At 38.3% G+C, this 27,003-nt stretch overlaps 2 protein-coding genes across 3 annotated transcripts in view; both read right to left on the bottom strand.

Annotated features, from left to right (window-relative positions):
• Positions 1 to 1,701: 1,701 nt before the first annotated feature.
• On the bottom strand, positions 1,702 to 23,619 carry pi4k2b (phosphatidylinositol 4-kinase type 2 beta). Its single transcript, XM_079813391.1, has 10 exons — positions 22,833 to 23,619; positions 15,778 to 15,929; positions 8,967 to 9,167; positions 8,747 to 8,878; positions 8,262 to 8,415; positions 7,725 to 7,789; positions 6,256 to 6,355; positions 5,980 to 6,113; positions 5,499 to 5,558; positions 1,702 to 2,542 (listed from the first exon to the last, which is right to left on the bottom strand). Exons 1-10 carry the CDS (start codon positions 23,164 to 23,166, stop codon positions 2,369 to 2,371), a joined length of 1,506 nt encoding a protein of 501 aa, XP_079669517.1. The 5' UTR covers positions 23,167 to 23,619; the 3' UTR covers positions 1,702 to 2,368.
• The window catches only part of hgsnat (heparan-alpha-glucosaminide N-acetyltransferase), a 35,651-nt gene continuing 32,185 nt past the window's right edge, over positions 23,538 to 27,003 (bottom strand). For both annotated transcript variants that reach the window (XM_079813388.1, XM_079813389.1), the window contains exon 18: positions 23,538 to 26,720. In XM_079813388.1, coding sequence (XP_079669514.1) covers positions 26,539 to 26,720 — 182 coding nt within the window. In that variant the 3' untranslated portion in view covers positions 23,538 to 26,538. The remainder of the gene's footprint in view (positions 26,721 to 27,003) is intronic.

Here is a 27,003-nt window from a genome sequence, read left to right as displayed (position 1 = left end):
CAGCATAATGACAGAACAAGGCTAAAAGTACCTCAAACCTTTTGGTTATCAACTCAGGGGCCTCAAGAGCCCCTTAAAATGATCTAAAATAAGAAAACAAGTATTAAAATAAGATAAAACTACCAAAAATATATCTCTTAGTATTTTTGTATAGCAAATATCTTTCTAGTTATATCACGATATACAATTATTTTACTGGGTAGAAATTGTGATTAGGGTTGGGCATTCAAAAATACAGTGTTCTGACGAATATTGGGTGAAAACAAGTGTTTGTTTGTTTTCTTTAATACAAAAAAAAATACATACTTTTCTGACATTTTTTCCCTCTCAGTTTTCACCAAAGAGTTAGCTCCTGCGTCAGCATCACATGCATGCTTCGTGGTGCTCACGTCAATAGCGTTAGCCAATGGTAAGCCGGCATTCTGACATAGCACTTTAAAAGCGCTGCACTGTATTGAATGTCAACAACAGGGGTGGCAAATTCCGGTCCTGGAGATCGGTCCAGTCCAGAGTTTAGCTCCAACCCTGATAAAACTCACCTGCCTGTAGCTTCCTTGTAACCCTTCAGACCTTGATTAAAGGGATAGTTCACCCAAAAATGAAAATTAGCCCATAATTTACTCACCCTCAAGTCATCCTAGGTGTATATGACATTCTTCTTTCAGACGAATAAAATCTGAGTTATATTACAAAAGTCCAGGCTAATCCAAGCATTAGAATTTGATTCATAGTTGCTATGTTTTTGAAGTCCAAAAATTCACGTATGCATCTTGAGTTTCACTTTCAACATTCAACACTTTTCCACGGAAGGCGGTGGGCCGAAAGTTTACTTGTTAAAAAGTTTTAAATATGAATATTTTTCTTCCACAAACGCATCGATTCGCTTCAGAAGGCCTTTATTAACACCCCGGAGCCACGTGGAGCCCATTATTTGACGGACAGATGCACTTTTTATGGACTTCAAAAACAGAGCAACTATGAATCAAATTCTAATGCTTGGATTAGCCTGGACTTTTGTAATATAACTCGGATTTTATTCGTCTGAAAGAAGAATGTCATATACACCTAGGATGACTTGAGGGTGAGTAAATTATGGGCTAATTTTCATTTTTGGGTGAACTATCCCTTTAACTTGTTCAGGTGTGTTTGATTAGGGTTGAAGCAAAACTCTGCAGGACTGTGGGTCTCCAGGACCGGAGCTCGCCACCCCTGGTCAACAGTGTAGGAGACTTGACACAGACGAGAAGAGATTGTTGAATAAAGTCGTTATTTTGGGGGGTTTTATGCGCACAATAATTATTCTTGTCGCTTCATAAAATTAAGGTTGAATCACTGAATTCACATGGACTATATTAACAATGTCTTTCCTACCTTTCTGGGCCTTGAAAGTGGTAATTGACTCTCTTAAATATCTTGACTGTCTTGTGTTACGAAGATGAACGAAGGTCTTAGGGTTTTGGAACGACATGAGGGTGAGTAATCAATGACAGAATTTTCATTTTTGGGTGAACTAACCCATTTAAGATTGTTGATTTTGAAACATGAACGAGTTTTCATTTGCAAAAGTGGTTTGAGGAAGAATCATGCTCTGCTTTGGTTAATAAGATGCAATAAATAAATACATAAATAACTAAATAAAAATGCCAGCCTCAGAGGGATAATCGACTACATCAAACAAATTGAAAACTTAAGTCTTTTTTTTACCAATCCCAAAGCTTTATTTTTATTCACTTAATTTTTAATATACAGCTCTACTTTAGCAACCGTTCAGCTGGTATAGAAAGTCCAAGATGCATACACAGGATTGTGTGAAAGAGAGAAAAAAAAAAAACCTTTTGGAATTATACGTTTACCAGGGGCTTCAAAGCACCCACCATTGTGTTACCAGCATCCTGTTACATAATCAGCAAATACATTCATCATATAAATACCATAATCACCAGTTTTCCTTGGTGTTGAAATGTCCTCAGGAGACGTGTAAAATGTAAACTTGCAGGTTACATTCAAGCATTTCTTTTTTCAAGTTTATGCATCATTCTTCATTTATGATTTATACTTATAAAATAATTGGCAGTTGAAAAAGGCTGTCACGACAAAACTTCAACATTTTCAAAGAACGATTCCCTTTTGACTTTCCAACTTGACAGCCATAGTGAGCTGAAGAGGAGAATTCTGGGAAAAGGCTCAGGAAAACAAAAGGCCTCCGATCCTCCACAACAGACCTCCGTGCAGTCTCTCCCTTTGCTACATTCATCCAAGAAGTCCTTATCAGAAAGTTCCCCATCCAGTGTCTGAATCTGCCCTTACCATTTAGTAAAGGACCCTCGTCCATTTTCATTCCAGTCTTCATCCTCTCTGTGAGGCCCCTTTACCAGGAAGTGAAAAAGGGTCTCTTGCAGTGAAACGTCTGGGTAAAAGCATTGCCTAGTTGGACCACGCGACCCTGGCCTCCTCCTCGGCTCCTCTCCACCACCACACGAGGCATCTGTACCAAGTGGATGGGGCTCTTCCCATCTTTCAAAGCCTGGGTCAGGTTTAAGATCTATTTGAGAAGAACAGGCAAGTACAATTTTACATACAGCAAGGGTTTTATGCAGCTCTTACATCACAATACTACTTCCTGATGAACTCCAACAGTTTGCTTGTAATTGATCAGTTTGCCTAATACTATATATACACTACTGTTCAATCATTCAGTGTCAGTAAGATTTAAATACTTTTATTAAGCAAGGGTGCATTCAAATATGGAAGCTTGTTTCTGCCAAAAAATGTAAAAAAAAATTGTTGTTTCGCTCACAATTTTGACTTTTTCCTCGCAATTCAGAATTTTTTTCTCAGTTAGAATTCCGTGATATAAAGTTGCTGCTTTTATATTGTGCAATTCTGACTTTATATCAAGCCTTTATAACTCACAATTGTGCGTTTATATCTTGCGATTCTGACTTTATATCATGCCGTTATAATTCACAATTGCGCGTTTATATCTTGCGATTCTGACTTTATATCGCGCATTTCTGACTTTATATTGCGCAATTCGGACTTTATATTGCGCAATGCTGACTTTATATCGCGCCTTTATAATTCACAATTGCGTGTTTATATCCTGCGATTCTGACTTTATATCGCGCAATTCTGACTTTATATTGCGCCTTTATAATTCACAATTGTGCGTTTATATCTTGCTATTCTGACTTTATACAGTATTGCGCAATTCTGACATGATATCGTGCAATTCTGACTTTATATTGCGCAATTCTGACATTATATCGTGCAATTCTGACTTTATATCGCGTCCTTAGAACTCACAATTGTGAGTTTATATCAGGCAATTCTGACTTTATATTGCACAATTCTGACTTACTTTATATCGTGCAATTCTGACTTTATATCAAGCCTTTATAACTCACAATTGTGCGTTTATATCGTGCAATTCTGACTTTATATTGTGCAATTCTGACATTATATCATGCAATATTGCGCAAATCTGACTTTATATCAAGCCTTTATAACTCAAAATTGTGCGTTTATATCTCGCAATTCTGACTAAATTGCGCAATGCTGACTTTATATCGCGCATTTATATTTAGCGATTCTGACTTTATATTGCGCAATTCTGACTTTATATTGTGCAATGCTGACTTTATATCGTGCAATTCTGACTTTATATTGTGCCTTTATAATTCACAATTGCGCGTTTATATCTTGCGATTCTGACTTTATATTGTGCAATTCTGACATTGTATCGTGCAATTCTGATTATATATATTCCGCAATTCTGACTTTTTATTGCAAAATTCTGACTTTATATTGCGCAATTCTGACTTTATTTTGCGCAATTCTGACTATATATTGCGCAATGCTGACTTTATATTGCGCAATGCTGACTTTATATCTTGCGATTCTGACTTTATATTGTGCCTTTATAATTCACAATTGCGCGTTTATATCTTGCGATTCTGACTTTATATCATGCAATTCTGACATTGTATCATGCAATTCTGATTATATATATTCCGCAATTCTGACTTTTTATTGCAAAATTCTGACTTTATATTGCGCAATTCTGACTTTATTTTGCGCAATTCTGACTATATATTGCGCAATGCTGACTTTATATCTTGCGATTCTGACTTTATTTCGCACAATTCTGACATTATATCGTGCAATTCTGATTATATATTTCACAATTCTGAATTTATATTGCGCAATTCTGACATTAAATCATGCAATATTGCGCAAATCTGACTTTATATCGCACAATTCTGACATTATATCGTGCAATTCTGATTATATATTTCACAATTCTGAATTTATATTGCGCAATTCTGACATTAAATCATGCAATATTGCGCAAATCTGACTTTATATCGTGCAATTCTGACTTTATATCGTGCAATTCTGACATATCGCTCAATTCTGATTTTATATCAAGCCTTTATAACTCACAATTGTGCGTTAATATCTTGCAAATTCTGACATTATATCATACAAATCTGAAATTATATTGTGCAATTCTGTCATTATATCGCACAATTCTGACTTACTTTATATTGTGCAATACTGACTTTATATTGCAAAATTCTGATCAAGCCTTTATAACTCACAATTGCACATTTATATCTTGCAATTCAGACTTTATATCTCGCAATTCTGACATTATATCATGCCACTCGGACTTTAGGTCATGCAATTCGGACTTTATATCGCGCAATTCTGACATTATATCGGGTGATCAAGCCTTTATAACTCACAATTACGCGTTTATATCTCGCAATTCTGACTTTTTTCTTTGGACAAGCTTCATTATTAAATTGATCAAAAGTGACAGTAAAAACTTTACATTGTCAAATGTTTAAAATAAATATTGTTATTTTAAACTATTCATCAAAGAATCCTGAAACCAAATGCATCATGGATATCACAAAAATATTAAGCAGCACAACTGTTTTCAACATTGATAATAATGATAAATCTTTCCTGAGCATCAAATCAGCATATTAGAATGATTTCTGAAGGATCATGTGACACTGAAGACTGATGTAATGACTGCGGAAATCACAGGAATTACTTACAATTTAAAATGAACATTTCTATGTGAATTTTAAAATGTAATATTTCACAATACTACTTTACTTCAAATCAAATAAATGCAACTTTGGTGAGCATAAAATACTTTTCAAACTAACTTTTATATGTATAATAGCATATATGACACAACTGGACAAACTAAGTCTACATATTTGCAGAAAAAAGAATCTAATATAAAGAGACAATCTTTTACTTGGCATTGCAAAATATAAGGTCTAAATTCAGGTCTACATCTCTGGCGTGATAAGCTGAAAATAGCTTCCTGAATGGGTTTATTAATATATGTTAGCTGTGAATTTTTCATTGTGAAGAGCTCCAGATAAGGAGTGAGAATGAAACATGTGAGGACAGAACTGTTTCTGGAATAGCAGAGAAAGCAATGTAAAATAATCCCAAACGATAAAACTTACCTGTCCTCTCATAACGGACATCTGTTTCTCAAACATGGTTTTGTCAAACCCTTTATCCGTCTGAAAACACAGTAGTTCATGTGAAAACTCATTTAACAGTATGCATTAATCAGCAAGAATCTTAGTATAGATTAGAGTAAGATTGAATAAGATTATACCGACATCATAGAAAACGAACTCACTGAGGTCAGGTCGCTTAGAGAAGTGATTTATCTAGACTTTCTTGGTTTTGTGAATTTTAGCTGGAATATTTTTAGCAGAGCCACTTAAAATGGGATGAATTCAGTGACGCAACTTCTTTAAGGGTTTTAGTGTGCTGACAGCATGCTAAGCTTCAACTTGCTAACAGAAACTGGACTGACAGCTTGCTAAAGCCCTGTCCAAGAAGCAGAGTCTCTAAATAAACTACAGCAATAGCAACACTTTTACAACAAATTCACTGCATTGAATGGTAAGAATACTGGTGCATTAGATTTCCTACCTTGAACATCTCATAAAGGTCCTCACAGAGGTCCTGTACAAAGTTCATGTCAGAAATGCGCAAGAGCACAAGGTCTCTGGTCTCCTGGGAGAAGGGCACTTTGGCCTGAGGCAACCAAGCCCAGTGGAACGGATCTACATGCACCAAAACAAAGACCAATTATTTATTATGTTAAACATTCATTCAGTAAAATCTGGACATACTACTGTTTTCAATATTGATAATACAAAATGTTTCCTGAGCATGTTAGAATGAACTGTAAAATATAATACGTACATGCTCTCCACTCATCAGGGTGTTTAAAAGGGAAGGCCAAACCATTATCTATAGCTGCAATCTTTATGGCCGAGTCTTTTGGGTCAGTCCATTCAGATTCCTGAAAAGAGGCACATGGAAGAAAAAATTTGTGTGGGGCAGAGAAACAATCATCATTAAGTCCATAATTTAACCCTTGCGACATCTTAATCAAATAGAAATATAGAAGGCGGAATAAGTTGTGTTTGACATGATGTGATGTTTTGAATATGTGATACTTTGAATATGGGAGGAACTGTTTACTAAGAGATGTCATATATATACACAGTATATATATAAAAGGGGTGTAATGGTACACTCGTGTCATGACATGATACTATCGTGATACTGAACTCACGATACAATAAGATACTATCGCAATACTTTAAGCCAAAAGAAGGCTGTTTTGAAGATTGTCGGTAACCAAGCAGTTGATGGGCCACATTGACTTCCATACAATTTTTTTTCCATACTATGGAAGTCAATGAGGCCCATCATGTTTGGTTACCCATACTCTTCAAAATATCTTCTTTGTGCATTATAAATCTGTTCATCATATAAAGCAATAGTGTCTCTTGAGAAGAATTTGATTTATCATTCGACTGATTATTTTTATAATGCCTTTATGATTTTATATGCATTTATTATTGCGGTGATTATTATGTTTCTAGCATGTTATATGTTTGGCAACAGTTCTTCTAACCATAATGGATGGCTTATGTAGCTTTTCACTGCTTAAACAACCACATTGGCCATATTCCAGGATGACAATGTCAAGATTCATCAAAAATGGTTGAATGGTGAAAGAATGGTTTGGAGGGAGCATGAAGAATCATTTTCACACATGAATTGACCTTAAATTAATTGTATTTGGGATGTGCTGGAGTAGACTTTACAGAGTGCTTGACTCTTGCATTGTCAATACAAGATCTTGACCAAAAATTGATGCACCTCTTGATGGAAATAAATGTTGTGATTTTATTTCCATCAAAAGGTGCATCAATTTTTGATCAAGAACTTGTATGATTAATCATGCCCCCTCCCAATCATTCATTCTCAAATTCAGCCTGATGAATTGTCATCCTGGAATATGGCCATGATGTGTCTTCCCGAAGGGTTGTTTAAGAAATGACACACTCTGTTGCCAAACATAACATGCTAGAAACATAATCACTGCAATAATGATACAATCATGTGTTCAATACAATCAGACTCTTGCCTATTTAAATCCAAACAGTGACTTTTTCTGGCCAGATAGTGTACATATACACACGTTTAATTATTAAATATATTTTAGCATACTATACATATGGTAATTTGGCATATAAACAAGTAGAAATATGACACCACTGCATCTGCCCGTTTCCATTACATCAGGCACATGGTTCTCAGTCATGGCATTTTCTTTGAGCTGCCCAGCAGAGGAGCTCTATAAATATCCAACAGCACACCTTCTCTGTCAGCTCTCCATCGCCTGGCTTCTCATACTTGATCAACCAGTTATCGTTCCCTCTGTCTGAAGAAGAAGCCAAACGAGATATCAGATCTTTTCAAAGGCTCAGTAAACAATTAGCATTTTTAACATAGTCATAACATGTTTTGCTCAAAGAAATGACACATTTGTATGGTGCGGGAGGTAGAAAAAGAGGAAATGAAGAAAGAACATAACAGCCTCGCTGTGAAAAAGAAATGGCAACCACAGTTCTCTCAAAAATACTACAGTAATAAAATCATAAAGCATAAATGAATATCCTCCAACAAATGTAAAAAGCTTCCTTTTTTGACAGTAGTGACTAAAATCAAGTTACTCTATAGCATAGCTCTATTTTTAGTAAAAATTAACTCTAGTAACTATGAGATTAGGAGGAAACTACGGCTACCATGGTAAAGCTTTGTAAAGGAATATGTTCAAGAACAATATTTAAATTTGGCTGATACCCAAAGGCATTACGATTCATATAATGAACTTGAACATCAGCATTAGGTACCTGTGTTTCTAATGACATAATCCAGCACCACCAGCCTCTCAAACTGAGACTGAAGCTGCTTCCTCATGTTTTCTGGAAGAGGCTCTGCCTCAAACTTCCTCAGCCAGTAGTCTGCTTCATGATAGCCCTCCACAAAAAGCTGAAATGAGCCCACCTACACAAAAGAGAACAACAAATCAAGTGTCAAGACCGGTTTAATATCTAAAACATTTGGTCACAAACATGTAAAAGTCCGAATGAGGATTTTAGCGAAACTATTTTAGAGTTGTAGTGATTTTAGTGACACTAAGCAATCGTATGGCTTAAGAAAACGTAGATTAAAGTGTAAACTCATGCTTTTGTTTTATGGAAAAGAGCAGTGTGAAGATTAACAGAATATATTTCCTTTTGTGTCCCACAAAAGAAAGTAAGTTTGGACAATTTTAATGTTATGAAATATCCCTTTTAGAAAATTGGGACGGAATTACTCTGAGGTGTTTCGTTACCTTTGGGGGAAGGCCAACTCTGTGAAACCGCCGTCCAACTTTAGGGACTTTCTCCAGTGCATATTTCTTACCACGGGATTTGGCACGGTCAATTGCACTATAGTGAAAAGTCTCGCTTGCCAAATGTACAACCTTAAAAGAAAAGAGTTTGGTTCTTAATTCCAAGATCAAAGCTTTATCTTAAAGGCAAATTTACACGCCTATATAATGCCATCCTTACCTTAGTTTTGGGTACAATCCCCAAACAAAGTTTTTGGTCCACGAGTGAGGCAGCTGCCTCAGAGAGGTAGCCCTGGTTAGGAATGAGGCAGCCACGGCCAAAACAGCACGGGCAGCAGACTTTATGGAAATATTTGGTCCATTTAGGGTTTAAGTGACCATAAGGCTCCTCTGATTTTGGTTTAAATACACCAATGATTTTCTGAAGAGAAGAGAAGATAGAGGAATCAAGAAAAATCACATTTAACTAGATTTGAATGCAGCTACTATGAATCATACTGTAAAAGGGAAATGCTTTCAGAGCGAACAAATCCAAACTAATGATATTCATGCATAAATGTATGCGTTTAGCTCACAAGAGGGAGGTGATCATGCATGCATAATCTAATGGTAAACACTCAAGAACTGCGCGCAAACTGCACAATGATGTGACATGTATGCATAGTGCTCATCATAAACCAACTAAAAAGCACTACGAAGTTCTAGGTGTTCTAATGGTGCTTTCACGCTTGGCTCAATTGCTCCCCCCTCTCCTTGCTGGATTGTGCTAACATTATATTACTTGGATCTGAACCGCAGTGCGTTTGCATTAAAGCAGCAGCTATTTACTCATTGCATGGTGAGACGACGCAGGAGGAGGCAGCATAATGCATAGCGTTGCTCATCTCACTTTTCTAGATTGGTTTTTGAACCTTTGGTTTCGCTTTCAAAGCATTAGCACATAATATGACCTGTGTCTTTCTACTGCAAATGTAGGCTACTTCAAATGTTCTAAAGAACACGGGAGTTATTTGTGCTGAAGGGGAGCAGAAATGAGATATACATTCTCTCTGCTTGCATTGCGTCAGTCACGCTTGTCAGGAAAGTGTGTGAGAACACACAAACACATGGTTTCATCAAATCAAATGTCATAAATAGCGGTTCACTTCTGTGATTTAGCTAGACCCTAAACCCTACCCCAGACCAACCTTTTTATTTGAACTCTGGTAGTTTCAGAAATCAGTGTTCACATCATCCAAATTAACCAAACTCTGGCATCAATCGAACCCGGGTGCACACCAAAAGAACTAGCGTGAAAGCACCCTAAGAAACACTTCTTGTAATTTTTTTTCCATCTCTGATGGGAACTTATGGCAGGGCTCGGCATTAAGCCTTTTCATGTGCTTGTCCTCGGTCATTCACTTGTCTGAGTAAAAAATTTAAACAAATAGATTTTTTTTTTTTGTGCTGTAAATATAATTTATTCTCATTTTAAAATTCCTAAATTTGATCAATAAATTAAGTTGCAATAATAAGGCACTATAGGGCCGTTACCAATCAAATAAATTGTACACTGAAAAATTACAACTGGATTCAAAAAAATTACGAGATTGCTTTGAATATCCAAGTAAGAAATACTTGAAAGAACTATACTTTTAAGCATGAAACTAAATCGCCAGTAGGTGGCGGCAGGTGACCATCTTAATGAGTGAGTCATTCATCAAACAATAAAATTAAATCAGTATCACATTTTCAATCGTTATGGTATTCAGCACTCTTGGTCGTGTGACGTTGCTTAACTCTAACATATGTTAAAGGAGTCGGAAATGGAAATGTGTGTTGGCAGTGCCTATACACAACCATCCTATAATGATAAAAATCCATCCAATGTTTTTTTTTTTTTTTAAATCAAATCGAGCCGTCTGACCGTCTGAACCGCTGAAGACACAGTGGCTGAGTTTTGTTTTTGAAGGGAATATTCCCCCCGATCAACGTCAATGCTTTCATGTTTGCGCGAATCATTTCTCACCAGACTGCTTTATAAACGAGGGTCAGTATAAAGCAGGTTTTGCTAAGAAGCTACTCCTGAAAAAAGGATCGCTACCAACTATTCGTGTTCCTGCTGCACCTCCAGAAGAAGTGAGTGTAACGTTTTATTAACCTTTATATTAATCTTTGCAAATTGCTTGCACGCTTCACGATGAATGCAGCTAAAGTTTACAGAGTAAGTTACATTACGGCATGCTTTCTATGTATGACGTTCTCAATAGAATTCATAATCACACGTTTATAATGAACAACGCGGTTGCACTCATAGACTTCCGTTGCCATTCTTAATCCAAAATATACCCTCAACTGTTGTCAAGGCAACACTCCATGTGTTGTGTCGAACGCCCCACAGAACAGAGGGGCGGGGTGAGCAAAGCTCATTATCATTTCAAGTCACATGCAATGAAATGGCTTGCTGAAAACAGACCTGTTTTTGACCAGGTAAAATTAGTGTTTTCTTACAATACTAATGAGAATTTTCAATTAAAGTATATTACAAACTTTTCATTTAGACACTAAAAAAAATAATATTAACTTGTACAAAAATGTCATTATACGACCCCTTTAAACATTTAGAAACTCCACATTGTGAATTTTTAGTGAGTGAGTAAGTGAGAGATAGAGAGAGAGCGAGCGAGAGCAAGCGAGAGAGAGAGAGAGAGAGAGAGAGAGAGAGCGCAAGCGAGAGCGAGAGAGAGAGAGAGCGCAAGCGAGAGCGAGAGAGAGAGAGAGAGAGAGAGAGAGAGTGTGAGTGAGTGAGTGAGTGAGTGAGTGAGTGAGTGAGTGAGTGAGAGAGAGAGAGAGATGCATCAATCTATCGCTTAATGCCATTACCGAGAGAGACTCTATTCTTTCCAGTCACAATAATCACAAAACAAAATGCACACAAACGTGTCCATGCTCTTCATATACAATCATTGATGAACATCTTTGATTTTAATGAAGAAAAACTATATGAGGGCGGATTAGAACATATTAGAGTCCCTCCAGAAAAACGCGATTATGCGATTGCATGATTTAACGCATAATCAGCCAAAGTCGCATATTTGTGCGGGGGCCGCATTTATTCAAATACGCCGCACTTTCGTCGCGTAAATTGCCTATTTCCGTGTGGAAAATATCCACGACGCATGCGCGAGAATATGACGTAGCACCGGCGTTCGGGAATCCATGAAATACACACTTAAGCCCCATTTTGAGCACTACGCCGAGACCTAAAGCACGATCAATGTAGAATCCAACAGCTTAGACACGCGCGTCTTCCTCTGCTCATAAACAAATCGCTTCTGGGTCATATGTCCGAACGCCGGATCTGCGTCATATTCTTGCGCATGCGTCGTGGAGGCATACACGGAAGTCGAGAACAAGTTGGATAAAGGTGTTATTTTGATTTTTTTTTGCGCACAAAAACTATTGTCGTCGCATCGTAAAATTATTGTAGAGCCACTGTGGTGAGATAGACTTTGTAACGACGTTTTAAGTGCCTTTCATGGATCTTGGAAGTGTCAATGTACTGAATGCCAATGGAGGCCTGTCTGAAGCCTTTCTCAGCCATCAGCTTTCAACTAAAATATCTTCATTTGTGTTCCGAATATGAACGGAGGTCTTACGGGTGTCCAACGACAAGAGGGTGAGTAACTAATGACAGAATTTTCATTTTTGGGTGAACTAACCCTTTAATGACAGAATTTTCATTTTTGGGTGAACTAACCCTTTAAGAGATTGCACTTTGTGCATTGGAAGCACTCAAATGTCTGTTTTGTATAGCTACCTCTGTAAAACATGAAGTTATTTATTCATTTTTTCAGAAGTTGTAGCATATTCCTTTTGTAAAGCTACAGAACTTGACTCAATTTTTGTAACTCAATTTGACTCAATGTTTTGTAAATTTGAGCCATGTGTTTATTAAGGTCTTCAATAAAACAAGATGAGAACTTAAATATTCCCAGCACTTTCTGTGATGTAGTGCTTTTTTTCTCTTTTTCATCAAACCGCAGTTTTTGCAAGTTCCCGCAATTTTATCGCATTTTTTAAGAAAACATGCCACATAATCAAGGATTTTTGCCCGCACAAATAAAAAAAAAGCCGCATTTTTCTGGAAGGACTGATATTACATCATATTACATGATTTAATTTCTATAGGCTATATTTAAAAAAAATAGAGTAGGCAAGAGAAGCCTATGTTCTGAAGAACCGTTCATGTTCAGAAGAAACATTCATGTTGAAGAACTGTTAATAATAAAGATTAGATCAGTTGTGCTACTTTTTTTGGAATACTTGAAACACTTTTTATGTTGAATACTTGATGCGGCCCAGCCTGACCCAGAATCTACCTCCAGCAGCCCCCAGGTAAAATGAGTTTGAGACCCCTGATTTACATGACATCACTAGATCTGTCACCCAAAAAACATGTCTTTTCACCTCACTGCTAAGCTGATGACACACAACTCTACCTCTCATTACAACTGGATGATCCAAAAGTAGCTGCCCGCATCTCAGCCTGCCTGACATACATTTCTTGCTGGATGGAGCACAATCACCTTCAACTTAACCTTGCCAAGACAGAACTGGCTGTGGTTTCGGCCAACCCGACACTTCATCATAACTTGTCCATTCAGCTAGGCTCCTCAACTAGAACTCCTTCCAGGCCAGCCAGAAACCTTAGAGTTTTGTTTGATGATCAGCTAAGCTTCACAGACCACATTGCTAGAACGGCCCTGTCATGCAGATTTGCCTTATACAACATTAGGAAGATCAGGCCCTTCTTATCGAAGCATACTACCTAACTCCTTGTCCAAGCTCTTGTTCTATCCAGGCTGGAATATTGTAATGCTTTCTTGGCAGGCCTTCCATCATGCACTGTCAAGCCTCTGCAACCGATCCAGACTGCTGCAGCGAGAGTGGTCTTTAATGAACGAAGAGAGCACGTCGCACCCCTCTTCATCAATTTGCACTGGCTGCCAATAGCCGCTCGAATCAAATTCAACGCACTGATGTTTGCATACAGAACATTCACTGGCTCTGCACCCCTATAACTAAACTCACTACTTCATACTTATGTGCCCTCCAGAAGCTTGCGTTCTGCAAGTGAATAGCCATCCTAGAGGCACAAAATCACTTTCACTGACCTTTACCTTGACTGTTCCCTGCTGGTGGAATGACCTGCCCAACTCAACCGTGAGTCAGACTACGATTTTCAAGAAAAGGCTAGAGGCATCTTTTTCATCAACACTTGACCCCTTTAGACAATCACTTTCTATCCTATGTACAGTGGGAAGAACAAGTATTTGATACACTGCCGATTTTGCAGGTTTGCCCACTTACAAAGCATGTAGAAGTCTGTAATTTTTATCATAGGTACTCTTCAACTGTGAGTGACGGAATCTAAAAAAAATCCGGAAAATCACATTGTATGATTTTAAAATAATTAATTTGCATTTTATTGCATGACTTAAGTATTTGATCACCTACCGACCAGCAAGAATTCCAGCTCTCACAGACCTGTTCGTTTTTCTTTAAGAAGCCCTCCTGTTCTCCACTCATTACCTGTATTAACTGCACCTATTTGAACTCGTTACCTGTATAAAAGACACCGGTCCACACACTCAATCAAACAGACTCCAACCTCTCCACAATGGCCAAGACCAGAGATCTGTGTAAGGACATCAGGGATAAAATTGTAGACCTGCACAAGGCTGGGATGGGCTACAGGACAATAGGCAAGCAGCTTGGTGAGAAGGCAACAACTGTTGGCGAAATGATTCGAAAATGGAAGAAGTTCAAGATGACGGTAAATCTCCCTCGGTCTGGGGCACCATCCAAGATCTCACCTCGTGGGGCATCAATGATCATGAGGAAGGTGAGGGATTGGCCCAGAACTACACGGCAGGACCTGATCAATGACCTGAAGAGAGCTGGGACCACAGTCTCAAAGAAAACCATTAGTAACACTACACCCTCATGGATTAAAATCCTGCAGCGCACGCAAGGCTCCCCTGCTCAAGCTAGTGCATATCCAGGCCCGTCTGAAGTTTGCTTTTTGGTCTGAACTCCATTCGCCATGTTTGGAGGAAGAAGAAGGATGAGTACAACCCCAAGAACACCATCTCAACCATGAAGCATGGAGGAGGAAACATCATTCTTTGGGGATGCTTTTCTGCAAAGGGGACAGGACAACTGCACCGTATTGAGGGGAGGATGAATGGGGCCATGTATCAGGAGATCTTGGCCAACAACCTCCTTCCCTCAGTAAGAGCATTGAAGATGGGTCGTGGCTGGGTCTTCCAGCATGACAACGACCCGAAACACACAGCCAGGGCAACTAAGGAGTGGCTCCGTAAGAAGCATCTCTAGGTCCTGGAGTGGCCTAGCCAGTCTGCAGACCTGAACCCAATAGAAAATCATTGCAGGGAGCTGAAAGTCCGTATTGCCCAGCGACAGCCCCGAAATATTCTCATGTAATATTCTCCGATTTGGAGAAGGTCTGTATGGAGGAGTGGGCCAAAATCCCTGCTGCAGTATGTGCAAACCTGGTCAAGAACTACAGGAAACATATGATCTCTGTAATTGCAAACAAAGTTCTGCATTTCTGATGTATCAAATACTTATGGCATGCAATAAAATGCTAATTAATTACTTAAAAAATCATCCAATGTGATTTTCTGGATTTTTGTTGAAGAGTACCTATGATAAAAATTACAGACTTCTACATGCTTTGTAAGTGGGCAAACCTGCAAAATCGGCAGTGTATCAAATACTTCTCCCCGGTGTATATATAAACAAACTTGTACTACGTGTACTGTGCTGTGCTAGACTAACTGGGCCTTGTCACAGCACTTACATAATGTTCTTTTGTTTATTCAACTGCTTCTATTGTTCTCCTCATTTGTAAGTCGCTTTGGACAAATGTGTCTGCTAAATTATTAAATATAAATGTTCTTCTGTTATGGCGCTTAAAATGCTTTTCTTAGGGACAATCTCAACATTTATTTAAAGACACGTACCCCTTTAGGATCCTTGACAAAGTAGCTTCCGCTGGATCCTTGCGAGATGCGTTCAGGAAAGACGCCATTTTCTATTGCCTGCTCCGCCCTCTGGATAATCTCTCCAAATTCTGGGTCTTCTGGGAAATGGTTGAATTCTCCACTGCTATTACCTACATGCACACATATACAAAGAAAGTCAAATGTACAGTGCAGCGAATATATTCTCTTGTATGCCTGCATTTATATGTAAATATGTCCCCTCATCTCAAAAGGCCATACAGCAGAAAGTTTTGGGGAATGGTTTTCTTTTAATAATTTCCATCAGAGTGAAATTCATGCTCAAGGCCATTTTTATCTGGAACAAAATTGAACCTACTCCTAGAAATCCAAACTTCAAAGCTGAATCACTAGTGAGCGTGCAATTTAGTCAAACACTTTTGCTCTGTCTGCAAACCAGCCTTCAAAAAGATAAATTAAAAGAGCACTGGGCATTTCTGGAGTGCAAATAAATAAATATATAAATATAGGTGTTAGATGAAAGGTTCAATATAAAAAGTGATTCATCTAAAAACCAGCAAACGCAATGTTTTCATGTGCTGTACTAGGTCTTGACAGCTTAAATGTGGGTTATCATACATTATTACTTTGTAAAATTTGGCAAAAGAAAGATGAAGACACAACAGAATCCAGCTAGTATAATTCCTGTACAATCTAGAACACTAGTATACCTCAATGTATGCACCACAAAGATGACATCTACATATTCCTTAAAGGTGGCATGAAAAGGAAAGTCCTTGTTTTTTGTTATATTTTGAAAATCCATTTTACTTGGACATATCTTACAATACGGAAGAAATGTCAGAACTTCCTAACAGATGTTTTTTGTTTGTTTGTTTGTTTGTAGTGCCACCACTGTCTCATTTACACTGAAAAAACCCATACAGGGTGCATATTAGTACCTTAAAGTATAATGTTCTTTAATCATCGTATTGACTTAAAATGTTATTTTTTTGTGATTTCATTTTTCATGTTAAGCATACCTGATGGCCATTTTGGACTGTGGATGGACTGAGCTATCAGTTTGAGTGTAAAGTACATTTGTGATGCTCTTATTTCAAAATATCAAATATTTATTTATATACAGTACTGCAAAATGGTTAAGTCAGTTATTTATATATTTTGCTGTGGTGTGTCAGTAGGAATTATTGAATTCCAAACATTCCTTTTGCCATTAATTGTAATACTCCAGTAAGATTTGCACAAGAAGTCTGACAACAGTCAGTATGCTCCAGGAGTCAGTATGTTCCACACGGAGATCTGGGGCCTGTACCATGAATGGTACCTAAAACCCAATCCTGGGTTTTAGGTACCATTAAAGTGGTTTGGCTTTTAGCAGTGTTCATCGCCATAGTAACTTACGCTCCACGGCTAACCTGCTCCAGGACAGGTTATGTTCTGGATAAGAGATCTCAAACTGAAATTGGACCAATCAGCTGTGAGCAAAGTGACACACCTCTGATGCAATGAAATCACTCCCCCTGTTTCTACTCCAAATTAAAAGGTCACTACATAGCAAATGGCTATTAAAGACTAAAGCGTCTGGCTTTTAACAATGCTTATTTATAATAATATTAATTTGGAATGATTTAGATATAATTTATGTAATTTTTATACCATTAATCAATTACACATGTATCATTTTAGTTAATCAATGTCATACAAATAAGCTTTAAAATCAATAAAGATATAAAAATGACTACATGTGAGCTTAAATGTTCAATTCTCTCTATATCAACTAAACTAACTTCATAACTTTTACCTGCATTGATGTAGTAAGATTTTTCTTTAAGTTGTCCTCTTTTATAGACAGCTCTTTTCTTCTTTCTGTGTAAATTTGTAATATTTTTCAATCATGTAATATTCTGCAGAAGAGAGAAGTGAATCTCAGGTCCACTGATCCACAGCGTATGACTGGCTATACACTACTGATGTCACAGCTAAACTCCTAAACTCAGGATCAATACCTGAGTTGACAGAGGAAGCTGATGATCAGCATCATGGGACCAACAAAAGCCTGAATAGATTGGTTTGGTTTTGTCAACTCGAAACTAATCCTGTGACCCTGAGTTTGTTAAACTACCATCATGGTACCGGCCCCTGATCTCATCATCGAGTCTATCTATGATTACATGAAGAAACAGAAGAAAAAAAAATGAGACAGACTAACAGACTAACTAACAGTTCCAGAAGAACTGTGGCAATGTCTCCAAGACGCTTGTAGAAACCTACCTGCAAAGCTACAATACTGTGAAAAGTTTTAGGTGTAAAAATGCTGTAAAGTGAGGATGCTTTCAAAAATAATGTCATAATAAGATTTTATTTATCAATGAACTTCTATTGACTTAATCAAATCAATATTTGGCGAGACCACCCTTTGCGTTTAAAACAGCTTTTGTCCTAGGTATGTTTTTCAGGTAGCTTTGCAGGTAGGTTGCAGTTCTTCTTCAGTCCGTCTCAGTTTTTTTCTGTTTCTTCAAGTAATCACAGACTCGATGATGGTGAGATCAGCAGATCTCAATGTGGAGCATACAAAAATCCCACTGGATTATTACAATTAATGGCAAAAGAATGTTTGGAAATGTGAATATTTCCTAATGACACACTACAGAAAAAGAAAGAAATGACTACTACATGTCTTAATTACACATTGTATGTCGTTCAGTGTTGTCTCTTATCAACACTGAACTACATACACAACTTGCTTACTAAGGCTTTGTTTAGAAAGGCAGCAAAAACGGGTGTATGATGCAAACGGATTGTTTTTTCATAATCTGAACAAACCACACAAAAACCGAACCTGATTGAAGTCACATCTGTAAGTGGTTTGATGCTCTCAGCGGTTAAAAAAAGCCTTGCAGATACATGCATTATTACTATAGCAACCGGTGCTGCTACACTCTTTAACAAAAGTCACTTGCAAAATGACAACATAGACAGCAACATTTAGTGTAAACAAAGCCTAGCACACATATGCTTCACGAAACATGTACCCATGATTGTTTTTATTTCACAATGGATTTTACCAAAACTCTCTTTTTGTGTATGCATTCACTACAATGAACGCATACACTGCAGTGAAACTAACACAAAGTGTTCTACATAGGCTCTAAAAGTTAACACACACTCAGTTGTGGCATGGGTGAATAGGAGAGTCCATTAGACGCAGGCAGACAGAACCTCTCTGATGGCCATTAAACATTTAGAAGACAAGAACACTTTCCCTCTCTTGTACACACAGACACACCCATACAAACACACCTCATAAACCTCTGCACGTCATACATAATCATCAGAATAGCTTGATTTTTAAAGACTCATTCAACATTCCAGATTTGATCAAACTGACTTTGTAAGCATGATGTGAGATGCGAGATCTCATTCACAACAATAAAAAATGGCCAGTCAGAAAGATAAGCTGAATAGCAGCCTGTAAGTGTCTAGTAAATAAAACATTGAACTGAATAACTGCAAGCGCAGATGTCTTTGTCATGCCGCCAAAATTGCATGATTTCAAAAATACTAATTTTCCTACTTTCAAATATACTTGCATCCAATCCACTTACACATAACAGTAGAATCAGCACAAAACCACCTTCAGGGTGATTCAAGGGATAATTAAGTTTTAGATCTAATATGAACAAATTTAAAGTCGGCATGAAATGAAAATTCACACCCCTTCCACCGGCCCACAGTGCATTCTAGTGCCATCACTTCCCCAGGTAAACGTTGCACATGTACACAGCCATCCACGTAGAAGAAAACAGCACTCATCGGACCAGGCAACCTTCTTCCACTGCTCCAGGGTCCAGTTCCATCGCTCACGTGCCCATTGTAGGCACTTTGGACGGCGGACGGGTCATCATAGGCACTCCGATTGGTCTGTGGCTACGCAACCCCATATGCAGCAGAGTGTGTTGCACTGTGTTGTGACCAAGCGGCAACCTCCCGCAGTTTCTCTTGAAGCCAATACGGAAGTGCCTCAAACTGCAGTTCATCGACTGGCCGCTAGGGACAGGATCCAGAAGGGAGCAGAATCTCATTGAGCCCCATGTTAAAATGGCCAACTTTAGAGCAGAATAAAACATGTTTACAGCCTGGTACAAATTGTGCTTTTGGCCTATACGGCTCATTTTGCCCTTCATGACAACTGTGAGGGGGGTGAATTTTTTTATAACTCATTCGTTTACATTATATAAAGCCTTAAAATTCTACATAATTAAGGGCGTGGCCATTTCGAGTGACAGGTGGATAGCCATTTATCTGCTGTCTGTTAGTCATCGCGTCACTTAAGCTCTGCCCACGTCCCGCCTTTTTGTCCATTTTCTGTTATCCGAGAGTGACGCGCGATGACGCGCTGCCAAGATGGCGCGTCCCTACTTTGCGCTTCAGAACGGCTCATCAGAATCCTATGGGTGACGTCACGGACACTACGTCCATATTTTTTTACAGTCTATGGTTGTGACACATTCCTCCCATAACCGTCATTAAAAACTGTGACTTGTGCCACAATAGACATTCTCTTGGCTAGGACCAGACGGGATAGTCTTTGTCGGGTGCCCAACACCCTGTCGCCGGTTTGTGGTTTGTCCCTTCTAGGACACTGTTGGCAAATTCTCACCACTGCTGACCAGGAGCAACCCACAAGTCTAGCCGTTCCAAAGATACTCTGACCTAGTCACCTTTTAAAACATTCATAACAATTTGGCCCTTGTCAGAGTCGCTCAGATCTTTACACCTGCCCATTTCTCCTGCGTCCAACATGTTGATTACGAGAACTGATTGCTTGCTTACCATCTAATCGACCCAGAGCTTAACATGTGGCCTTTTTAGGAGATCAATGATATTTGCTTCATCTGTGACTGGTCATATTGTTTTGGCTCATCAGTGTACATCACAATATGGAAGAAAAGATTTGACACCGTTTCATCACAATGTGTTATGTAGTCTCACGTAGCCAGACCTTCAGACTGATGGCAGAAGGTCTGGACTCTATCGCAGCTTTCATTGATCAAGGACCACCCAAGAGGACTTTTGACTGACGTGCAACGCAACCAATCACAGTTTGTTTTGTTCTGTGTCGTTTAAAGCTGCACTATGTAACATTTCCATCCACTAGAGGTCGCCTATTCAAAACAAAGGCGTAGTTTGATGACGCCACGTTTGAGCGCAGAATCTTGGGACATGTGGTCTTCACCTCACAGCCGGTGGAAAAGAATCAGGATAGGACTCAGGCAGAAATCATGTTCATGGATGCGATTATTAATATTACTGTAGTATGAAGCAGAGCAGGACCGAGTGTTGTGGGAGCGGAGCAAGGCCGCTGGAGCGATTGTTAATAAGAAGAGCGGAACACACGCCTCGCGAGCAGCGGGACTGTTATTATGGCATAGTCACCAGCGGGACTTTTATTATGCAACAGTCACCGGAGCCACTTCCGCTTTTCCGGTCATGAGTATGAGGTAACGCAGCTCTGTTTATCATATTAGATACATCTGAGTGTGTTGAAAATGATGTTATGACGTTACTCTGTGCGTTCGCTCGGCAGCTGCTATGACACTTGTTGCACACTGTAGTGTAGAGTAAAGCGTTTCTGCAAAATAAAACCAGAAAACAAGGGTAACGCAGATTTGACGCAATTGGCAGGCGACTTCCTCACACGTCCCGGTTCCTTGGTTAAAATAGCAATTTTCTCACGATTTACAAATAGTTGGAAACATTTGGGATATTGTAAGTACTCAACTATATAAAGTATATAACACTGGCCTAGTGGTTTTTGGATATTTTACTGAAAAAATGTTACAGTGCACCTTTAACTTTGCGTCAGGTTTACTGCAACAACGGAACCCGCAAACTTCATATACTTCTAAAAATACAGCATTTAGTTGATCCTGGTAAGTGCTCATTGTCACAGTGAAGCGCTCACACTTTACACAGTCTAATTTCTGCCTGAATTCATATTCAATAACCATATGTAGTAAGTGCATGCTTTGTTTTGCCTATAAAACAAAGAAATAGCATATCACAGTAATGCAATTCTAACAATACCTTCATTTAAACTAGGCAATGGAAATTCTAATTCTTTGAGAGACCCTAGAGTTGTTTTCCCCTTTCATTGAAGGCTCAGGTGTGGATCTCAAAGAGAAAGCAGAAAGTGTGTTTCTCTCTAGATTATCCGCATTCAAATTGAACCTGTTATTAATATGCAAGGAAACGTTATTGTATCAATGCACTCCACAGCTGCCCAAATAATCTTGCGAGTACAGATGCACCTGGAAAGACGAAAATATATGCAGCCCCAAACAGAAAGAGTCGGGCATGTGAATCAAGAGGTAGATATCCCAGCAGCTGCTGTGGTGTCACCAGTACATGTGTACGCCAGGTTCAAAGAGCACGTAAACTGAACTGTGGAAATGGTTGCATAACGGGCCATGTTCTGAGATAAAGCAGATGGAGTAATAGGCAAGCGCAAGACGTGTGGGAGTGGATTTAGAATATTTAGTGCGTTTAATGTTCTTTTGCATGAAAAGTTGTTCAATATGTGTAAGGGAGGAGGCAAAAAACTCCCCTTGCAATTCTTTGCAAAGTTCCCCAAGGTATATTAGCTGTTTGTTTTTTTTTGGAACACTGCGCGCAACAGAAACAGAACACGCGCGGTTGCTATGGAAACTAATGCAGACCGGTCCCGAGTGCGTTCTTTGCCCGATTGATTTAAGATTATACAACAAAAATGACGAAAAGTGGCTGTCATTTGAAAAAGAGGAGTGGCTATATTTAAATAAAGGCGTGGTCAGTAGTGTCATCTTTAATAACTAGTGTTTTGTTAAAAAGTAGTAACAGAAAAAAAGCAATGTTTTTGTAAACCTGAAATATCACACTGAAACAAATATACGTTTAACATTTATTTTGTTAGGACAGGAGAGCTAAACAAAAAGTGTCGAAGTGTGTGAAGACACCTCTAGCTTGAGCCAGTTTAATCAGATTATGAGCGGTGATATCCAGCTCATATATCTCACCTGGAGACGCCAGATTATCAGATGATGAGCTGTGTCTGTTCCTCCGCGTCCTTTTCTCTCTCCCAGCTCGAGGCGAGAGATTCCCGGCAGGTCCTGGTAACAGAAGCGCCTCTTCCCCCGACCCGTCCGCTTCCAGCTCCGTCAGCACGCTTTCCGTCGAGCCCGAGATACGGACCGCTGCCCCGGGGTTCAGTGAAAGTCCAAGTGACGGCAGCGGCCGGGTCTTTTCAAATAACACCGCGGGCACCTCCGACGTGAGAAAGTTCGCCTCCGGTGTTAAATCTCCGCCGCCTTTCTCCGGCTCGCCGTCGGTGGGATCGCATTCTGCCATCATCGCGGACTCCGGGTGTATTCTGTCTCTGTCCAGAGAAACTCAGACACCTCTCAAAAACCCCGCGTCATATCCGTGAGTCCGTTGATAAGAGTTTTTTCTTTCTTTCCTATCTTGAAGACGCGCTGATGCTCTCGACCGACTTACGTCCACATCACCCGGCCGTCACCATTACCGACTTCCTCTATTCTCGAGCATGCGCACTGCTTACCCGCACACTCGGACAGGTTTTTTAAAGGCGCAGTAACGCTTAAAGTGTCCATGAAATCAAAATGTCCCGTTCTTATTTTTTTATGGAATATTGCAGTATATATTATAAATTATTTATTCATACTCATACTCATATTGTGTATTCATTTACCCTGTAATTTTTTAATGCTTTATTGAACATTCAGTCTGCACTATGGTACAACAAATTTAGAACATAACAATAATTACGAAAAACATCAATAAGAGAGAGAGAAAAAAAGAAAAAAAAAAACATGAATAAGCAATACCATAGCTCAAAATAAAACAAATTGGCAGAAAAGAAGGGGGAAAAAAGAGGGCATTACACAAATGAATAACATTTACAGATTGAGTACAGTGAAAAGTTTGTAGGCTGTGCAAACTGTACATGTTCTAAGAGCTTTTTTGTTAAGTGAGACTGAAATTGTAAGTAAATAATGTTTTATCTCTTGTAACAATACTACAAAAACAGGTTTACAATTCGCAAATTTACATTTATGAATGTAAAATCAACACAGAAAAAGAATTAGGTTTATTATAAAGCAGGCTTTTGAATCTGCTTCAAAAAATCCAAAAATAACACATTTAAGGTTCATTGAAAACCCTTGTAAGATAAAACTTGAGATAAATAAACTAACATCTTTCCAGAGCTGAGAAGTATAATTGCACAACCAAAACAAATGAACAAGAGTTTCAGTGTCATTCTGACAAAAAGGAACATTTAGAGTCAAAATTAGATCTAAATTTGTTTTTAAGAAAGTGTTTGACAGGATACATGTTATGGAGTAATTTGAAAGATATTTCTTTAAATTTGTTGAAAGGAAAAATCTATGTTGAATGGACCATATATTTTTCCAATTTAAATGATCAAAAAGGTTGTTCCAGTACCCTGTAATCTTTACTCTTCACTGACGACCTGTTTACTGGCATGAGGGCGGGACAGAACCTGTCACTCACACGATCACAGCAATAGAGTTAAACAGGTTCTAGAAGCAAAAATGTTGTACTTTCATTTTCTCCATAGGGAAATAGATTTTTAGCGATACATTATAAACCTTTAAAGACAGCCTTACTGTGTTGTTAAAGGAGTAGTTCACTTTAAAATTCCCTGATAATTCACTCACCCCATGGCATCCAAGATGTTTATGTCTTTCTGTCTTCAGTCAAAAAGAAATTAAGGTTTTTGAGGAAAACATTCCAGGATTTTTCTCCATATAGTGGACTTCAACGGGAACCAGCATGTTGAAGGTTCAAATTGCGGTTTCAGTGCTGCTTCAAAGGGCTCAACACAATCCCAGCCAAGGAATAAATCTCTTATCAAGCAAAACGATCAGTCATTTTCTAAAAAAAAAAAATTAAATGTTTTAAACCACAAATGATCGTCTTGAATGCATAAATGCACTAGCTCTGCAATCACGCCGACCCAGTGTTTACAAGTGTGGAGAAGGAGAACCGCTCAAAAGTTGTTGCACGTTGAATAACACATATTTAGATGTCTTTGTGTCAGTTTATTGCTTAAAATGGTCCTTTCGTGTGGCAAAATCATCTGACATTGTTGTTTTACTTTTTTTTTGTTTTGTAAAGGGCATTTGACTTAGTCTTTGCACGTTCGCTTTGTAAACACTGGGTCGGTACTTCCGCCAACCGTATGACCTTTTCAAACATGATGTGTAAGGCTGAGGCATAGGCGTGTGAAATTTCCTATGGGTTTAATGTTTTTTTTGGATTTATAAAAATAAGGTATGTAGTTGGCTTTCACATTTTGTTCTACAAAATTGCACACGTACCTCAAACATGAAAACATTGTTTTTTAAGCATCTAAAGGACTACAATGTGTGTCTGATTCGGCAAGCATGTAAACTCACATCTAAGTTGAAGTTGTAGTATACTTATTTAGCAATGTTTTCTTTTTTCCTTCTACAAATAGGCTTCATACTTGAGGTAGTGTACTAATAACACCCTCCTTTTTAGAAGTATTCAATACCAGGCTACCTGTAAAGACTGACTAGTGATACGAGGGGAACCTTACTGAACATGAGCCCAATGAAAGTCACTACTGGTCCCATGATCACCTCATCCATAATAAACTCAAAAGAAAAAATGAGATTCAATGGCAAAAAAAAAAAGTTTTATTTTTACCACATCCCATGTTGATAAGTATAAAACAAAGATAAACATGAGGAAATGTAGTTCATACATCTGTAAAATAACCATTATCTGTACCAAAAATGGAATAGATTTTTCGAGTTGGCAACAAATATGTTGGATCGATATTTTCCCTTCTCTTGGAACAATTTTTCTCAAGCAGCAATGTGTATGGGAAATATGTCAGTGATTAGTGTTTTTTTCTGTAATTTGATTTGTTTGTGGTAGAGGTAACAAGTTATTGGTAAACTGTAATAAACAAGGACATTGTTTTATCCGAGAAAGTGTAAAGTACACTATATTTGGCACTCTATTTGTGCAAATCTCCTGAGGCAGAACACACAAATATACATCCTTTTAACCATGATACTTTCATCTGAAGATATAAAGAATAAAACCACAGTATAAAAAAATAAAGGCAGAATCCATTAAAAAAAAAGACAGTCCCAGAGTGTTCATAAAAATTAAACATAAAATGGTGTAGTATTATTTTGCCTTAATAGTGGATCTTTCAGCAAATTTTGTAGACCTTAGGAAGACTTTTTTGGCAGTTTGTTTTTTTGTGTTCCTTCTTGTTTGCTTTTAGTTTCCCAATTGCAGAAATCAATTATTTAACTAAAAAACCTAACTTAGTCCAGAGACTTTCAATTTGAGGAAATGTAGGAAATTCCAAATACAATCATAATGCATCACTGTGCTTCAAAATGTCATTCATTAACCCAAACCAGTAGACTGAATTAGAATTTAGCAGAATTTGCCCTTGGCATCTTGGCATTCTTTCTGAAGGCTTGATTGAGTCCAAAGAGGTATCTTTGCACTGCCTCGTGATGATCTTTTCTCTTCCTTCTGCTCTTCTCAAATAATAGCCAAGTTCTATTCCTGGATCATGTGTGAGTTTTTTTCTCCCAACAGATGTTCAGAGATCTGCTGATTTTCTACATCTAAAAATATCCAAAATGAACGAAGAGCAGGTCCTAAAATCTGCAGGACACAGATATAACTTTAAATCTTCCAGAAGATCTTCTTCCTGTAGAGCAGGTAGGCTATGAACACCCATATAGAGGTGGCAAGGAGGTTCTGTGCCAGGTGCTCTGCGTGTGATTGGTTATTGGCCATCTTCCAACGAAAAGGAAAGTATTCCTCAAACACTTCATGACCCACATACACCAAGATGGAATTCATACCTGCCAAATAAAAGATCAGATTGAAAGCAATTCATAAAACGACGTAGCTATGTACTGCACAATTATAGCATTATAGCACAATTCTTATTGTATATGGAATATTGCAGTATTTACTATAAATTATTATATTGCGAATTTTAGCAGGCAGCCCTACCAAAAAGACACATATTTTACCCCCCAAATGCGATTTTTACCGGAGAAACACAATTGGGCTTGTTTTGGGCTAGTTTTGAGTAGCAATTGGGCGGATTTTGTTGTGAAAACCTGGCAACCCTGGCGCACC

This window comes from Gobio gobio, assembly GCF_949357685.1.
Source record: "Gobio gobio genome assembly, chromosome: 3".
NCBI classification, from domain to species: Eukaryota; Metazoa; Chordata; class Actinopteri; order Cypriniformes; family Gobionidae; genus Gobio; species Gobio gobio.
This window is presented reverse-complemented; position numbering and strand designations above follow the sequence as displayed.

Coding starts and splice junctions, on each gene's coding strand:
- pi4k2b (XM_079813391.1), bottom strand. CDS start 23,166: ATGATGGCAGAATGCGATCCCACCGACGGCGAGCCGGAGAAAGGCGGC. Junction 7,790..8,261: donor TTATGTCATTAGAAACACAG/GTACCTAATGCT, acceptor CTTCTTCTTCAG/ACAGAGGGAACGATAACTGG. Junction 5,559..5,979: donor ACCTTTATGAGATGTTCAAG/GTAGGAAATCTA, acceptor CTGTGTTTTCAG/ACGGATAAAGGGTTTGACAA.